Consider the following 4,915-nt stretch of genomic DNA (forward strand, 5'->3'; position numbering starts at 1 on the left):
TATTTATTGGAAAAACAAAGTAGTTTATCCTTCCAGGTTATAGATCTTACATTCCCCTTACACAACAATCCTCATTCCCTCATATTATCTTGGTCAATGAAATGATTTCACTTATTTTTCAAGGAAGCAGCTATTTTCCTACAAAGCAGGAATTGTAAGGGATGGGGTGGGCACTGTTCTACTCCCTTGGTGAGTACATAAAGGAAATCAAACTGTCTGGTTTTGAATCCTGCTTCTGCTTTTCACAACCTTGGACAAATTACTGATCTCCTCTTTCACTAGATGTATTATTTGTAAAATGCAGATACTATTGTCTACTCACAGATTATTGTGAGGCTTAAATAAGAAAACATGCATCAAGTGTATTTGTCTGGCATGTAATAAGCACTCTAAAATTTTTTCAGTGATGAGGACAATGATCACAGACAATCTGATAGCATCTTATCCAAAGTAAAAAAATGTACATTTCCTTTGAGTAAGCACTGCTGATTCTAGGAATGTGTTCCAAGGAAGCAGTAAGTCAAATGTTTAAAGGTAGACACGGGACTATCAATGGTAGTAAACAGTCTTTTTTACTGATCATACAGTAAAAAATTAAATATAACCTACATGTTCATGAACAGAAGTTGATGAAATAAATTATGGTACATGCATGCAGTTGAAAACTTTGGAGACAAAATAGTAAAATAATTAACAAATACAGGCTTTGAACATAAATTTCAACAAGCTAAGGCTTCTCTCATCTCTTCAGAACACCTGATTCTTCCCAGCCTGTCTTCCTTGCTTTTCATTTGCATCAGTCAGCTATTGTTTGTGTAACAATCTTAATATCTCAGTGGCACATAATGGTAAGCGTTTAGCTCTCACTCACAGGTTTGCAGGGCAGGTGAGGCAGCTGCACGTCAAGCTACAATGTCCAGGGCAGTTCTGCCTCGTACTGGGGCTGGCTAGCTAAAACATGATCCTGTCTCAGCAATCGCAGGAGAACAAGAGGGTGAGAGATAATGTGTGAAGCTTCCTTCCTAAGTGCTAAGTTTGAAATTAGCACCATGTCGTTTTCATTCATATTTCACCGGCCAATGAAAGCTGCATGATGAGCCACTGTCAAGAGTCAGAGAGGTACATTTATGAGGCTGTGGAGAGAGTGTCGATTCAGGGAGAGGTGAGAACCTGGGGCCAGTATGTCAACCTACAGCATGATTTGCCATCAGTTTTCATTCTCTGCCAGTAGGATTGCCACCCAAGTCTCTCTGCACTCCCGCTTTGTTCAGCTCTCTCTCTTACCACAGCTAAAAGTCTTTTTATAGGGTTACAAGTCTGTCTCAGAAACCACCTCAGTTTAGCGGCACAGAGCTCCCCACTTGTACTCTGAAACTCTCTTCTTGAGGATATTCCTATCCATGTACAAGAGTTATTTTTTTCCTCTATAGCATCCACATTAAACATTTAATTTCCTTGGATTTAGCCAAAATAAACACTCCAAATTCATGACATCTTTCAGGAAGAGAGTTTGTTTTCTTTTTTAACAAAAATGGGAGATTGATCCTGTCTGTGTTCCCCAGAGGAGCAGAGGGTGGTTTGTATTAGGGCAGTTCTCATAGATGAGTAACTTTTCCCATGGCCTCATAGAGGCTGACATAGAAACTTCTGGATTTGAATGATCATTTGGCAACATTACCCAGGCATTGAACCAATTTTTAAAAGTGAGGTTTTGCCATATTCTAACCCTAAGAAACAGAAATGGTAGAAGGAAAAGATAATCAGAATAGAAGGTCAATAAAACTTCAGCCTTTTCCCTGGATTCTGAGAGTTCATAACCTAAAAGTCAGAGCTTCAAACTGGGAGAGGTGGGCTAAGAGGTATGAGAATTGGGGAAACCATGTTTCATGAATTCAAGATGTATTTCTCAAAAAAGGAACATGATGAAAATGTTCAGAAGAGGCAATTTCCTTTCTCTTTTCTACTTTGGCTCCGGAGCCCCCAGCAGAACCTCTTCAATATCTGACATGTTACAGATTTCACTGCTCCCACCAGCTTGAAGATAACATGTGGTTCTTGACAGTTCTGCTCCTTTGGGGTAAGTTGGACTCAGAGCGGATGGTTAGAAGGGTACAGGCTGTGGCTGTGGGGAGTCAAGGGTTTTGTCTTGCTGTGGTAACTCTGGGTAGAATTCCTGAGTCTGGAGACAGCTGTGTCTGTGCTTCCATGGTTTATCAGAGCTTATTTTATCAAAAGGACGGGAAGGGAGGCCCTGAGGAGCATTAAGTCTGGAAGCACCACAGTAACGTTTCATTGATCACCATCTGCAGCTTGTTCAGTTCTGTTAGTGTTGTATTTGACCGGAGCGTAGAAAGTTATCACAAGACAAAAGTATGCCAGATTGCAGGGTCATTTATTATGCCGGCGACCACAGAGGACTCACATCTCTCCAACCTGCGGCCGCAACAGGAGGGTGCCACGATTTTTTTATACCCAAAAAACCACCTTGGGTTTGGGGGTGAGGGGCAGGGATGGGGATGAAAAGGCTTCAGACATTCCGAGGGCTAGTGGATTCTGTAAATTACCTCCTGGGCAGAGATGAGGGTGGGGGTCTCCGGGCATTCCAAGGGCCAGGGGACTTTTGTCATTCCGTTTGTTACTTAAGTGGTTTACAGAAGTCAAGATAAACATTTGTTTACACATTATCTGGTTAAGGTGGAAATCACAGACCTTAGTTACTTATTACAAGTCACAGGAGCCAGGATGGAACTAGCTTGGGCTGCTTAGTCTGGCAATTGCTGGTAAGCAAAGGCTAGCAATTCTGGCAGTTACTGATAAGAAAAGGTAAGCAGCTTTACATAGTTTTGAAGAACAAACTAGCAGTTCTATTTACAGAGGCCAACGACAGTAGTTATTGTAAGGAGAATGGGGCAGCCATTTCAACTTATCTAAAAACAGTTTTGCATTTTATAAAATAGTTTTGCTCTGGTTCTGGCTCTAGGCCAGCACAATATCACATTAGTACTTAATTTTGAGAAAGGGAATAGAAACTCAAAAGACCTAAGCTGATCCCTCAGAGTCTACATTAATTCTGTCTTCCAAATTCTCTCTTCTTCATCATTTTCCCTGGACCAACTGGTATCTTTATTCTCTGATCTCTTGCAGTTCCATTTGATGGGCAAGTGGGTGAGTGATCTCCAGCTCTGCTTCTATGCCATTTTTCTACTTCCAAAGGATGGGTCCTATTAACCTGAAGAAGAGCATATAGGGAAAGCAGAGAAAGGAGAAAGATTTACAAATTATGCAAAATCTCCCATGTTCAGACTATGATTTTCATAAGAACTGTGATTTTTAAGATCTCATTTGAAAGTTTTCTGAATGAGCTCTTTCCTCTAAATGAAATGCCTAAATGTCTATATAACAGCAGGAAAGGGCCAGAATTGCACAAATGGGATGTTGGGAAACCAGTACCCTTTACAAGAAAGATGAGTGGGTTTTTTTCCTCCTCAGAAAGAGCCAGGCAAGTACTGAAGGTTTCAAAGAGAAGAGTTTCAACCTCCGTTTCCAGTGCAGAAGCTGCTGACCTGCGCTGTACTCTCAGAGACAGTGTAGCTCAGAGGATAAGGAAAACAGCTTGTCCAAGTCTAAAAGCCTGCTTCATTGCTCCCAGCAGAAAAACCTACATCAGTAATTTAATCCTCAGGAGCCCCAAATTCCCAACACCCAGATGAGGATTTAATAACACGGGCAGAAGTCTCTGCAGCAGGAGTTGAACACTCTTAAAGGCTGGCTTTTGTAGGTTTCCACTCGCCTGTTTTTCAAATAAATCTAAATATGTATTTTTCCCTTGTGCCATCCACAAAAAGCCTTACCAGTTGCCTAGAGCCCTCCCTTTTACTCCACTTGATCTTTTTCTTTTTCTTCTTTTAATCTCCAGGTAGACCCCACAAAGGCAGTGATCACTTTGCAGCCACCACGGGCCAGCGTGTTCTAAGAGGAAACTGTAATATTACAGTGTGTGGGGCCGCATGTGCCTGGGAACAGCGCCACACAGTGGTTTCTCAACGGTACAGCCACTCAGACCTCGACCCCCAGCTACAGCATCATCTCTGCCAGTGTCAACGACAGTGGTGAATACAGGTGCCAGACAGGTCTCTCAGTGCTAAGTGACCCCGTGCAGCTGGAAGTCCACAGAGGTAAGTATGACTTGGACCAGGAGGGCTGGAAACCACAAGGTCTTCCTCTGTGTTCTCTCCTTTCTGGACGCCAGATACATGTGTGTCGATTTATCTTACTGCAGGTCTCAGCTCTCTGTACCTACCAGGTGTTTAAATCAGTATACTCAAAACATTACAGCAGGGTCCTTAAACTGCGTACCGACAGTAATTCAGCTGGACCAGCTCTAAGTAGGGTGTCTAGAGTAAGACTTAGGCCCTGAGATTGTATTATTATTCCAAATGTATGCTTGCACATAGTAAATAATAATAATTCAAACAAATGGGCAATGAGGAACAATGAATTATCTGCCTCCTACCCCAGAACCCTAGGTCTGCAGTCACCTTCCACAGAAAAACAACTGCTTAAATATATATATAATTTTTAAATTATACATAATATATATATTTTATATATATATGTAGTTTTAAAACTGTGGTTGGTAGAATACTTTCTATGTATTGTCCTACATCTTACTTTTATCACTTAAAATATCTTGGAGGCCTATTTATATTAATAGAAATCTACTTTAGTGGCTAACACCTGTAATTTCAGCACTTTGGGAGGCCGAGGCGGGTGGATCATGAGGTCAAGAGATCGAGACCGTCCTGGTCAACATGGTGAAACCCCGTCTCTACTAAAAATACAAAAAATTAGCTGGGCATGGTGAGGCGTGCTTGTAGTCCCAGCTACTCAGGAGGCTGAGGCAGGAGAATTGCCT

At 41.7% G+C, this 4,915-nt stretch overlaps 1 protein-coding gene across 1 annotated transcript in view; it reads left to right on the plus strand.

The window, feature by feature from the left end:
- Nucleotides 1-3,464: 3,464 nt before the first annotated feature.
- LOC108297700 (high affinity immunoglobulin gamma Fc receptor IB) overlaps nt 3,465-4,915 on the plus strand; it is a 6,831-nt gene continuing 5,380 nt past the window's right edge. The window contains 2 exon segments of the mRNA XM_037735544.1: nt 3,465-3,587; nt 3,917-4,175. Of these exon segments, the coding sequence (XP_037591472.1) occupies nt 3,465-3,587; nt 3,917-4,175 (382 nt within the window).

Source organism: Cebus imitator, unplaced genomic scaffold, assembly GCF_001604975.1.
Source record: "Cebus imitator isolate Cc_AM_T3 unplaced genomic scaffold, Cebus_imitator-1.0 Scaffold831, whole genome shotgun sequence".
Classification (NCBI taxonomy): domain Eukaryota; kingdom Metazoa; phylum Chordata; class Mammalia; order Primates; family Cebidae; genus Cebus; species Cebus imitator.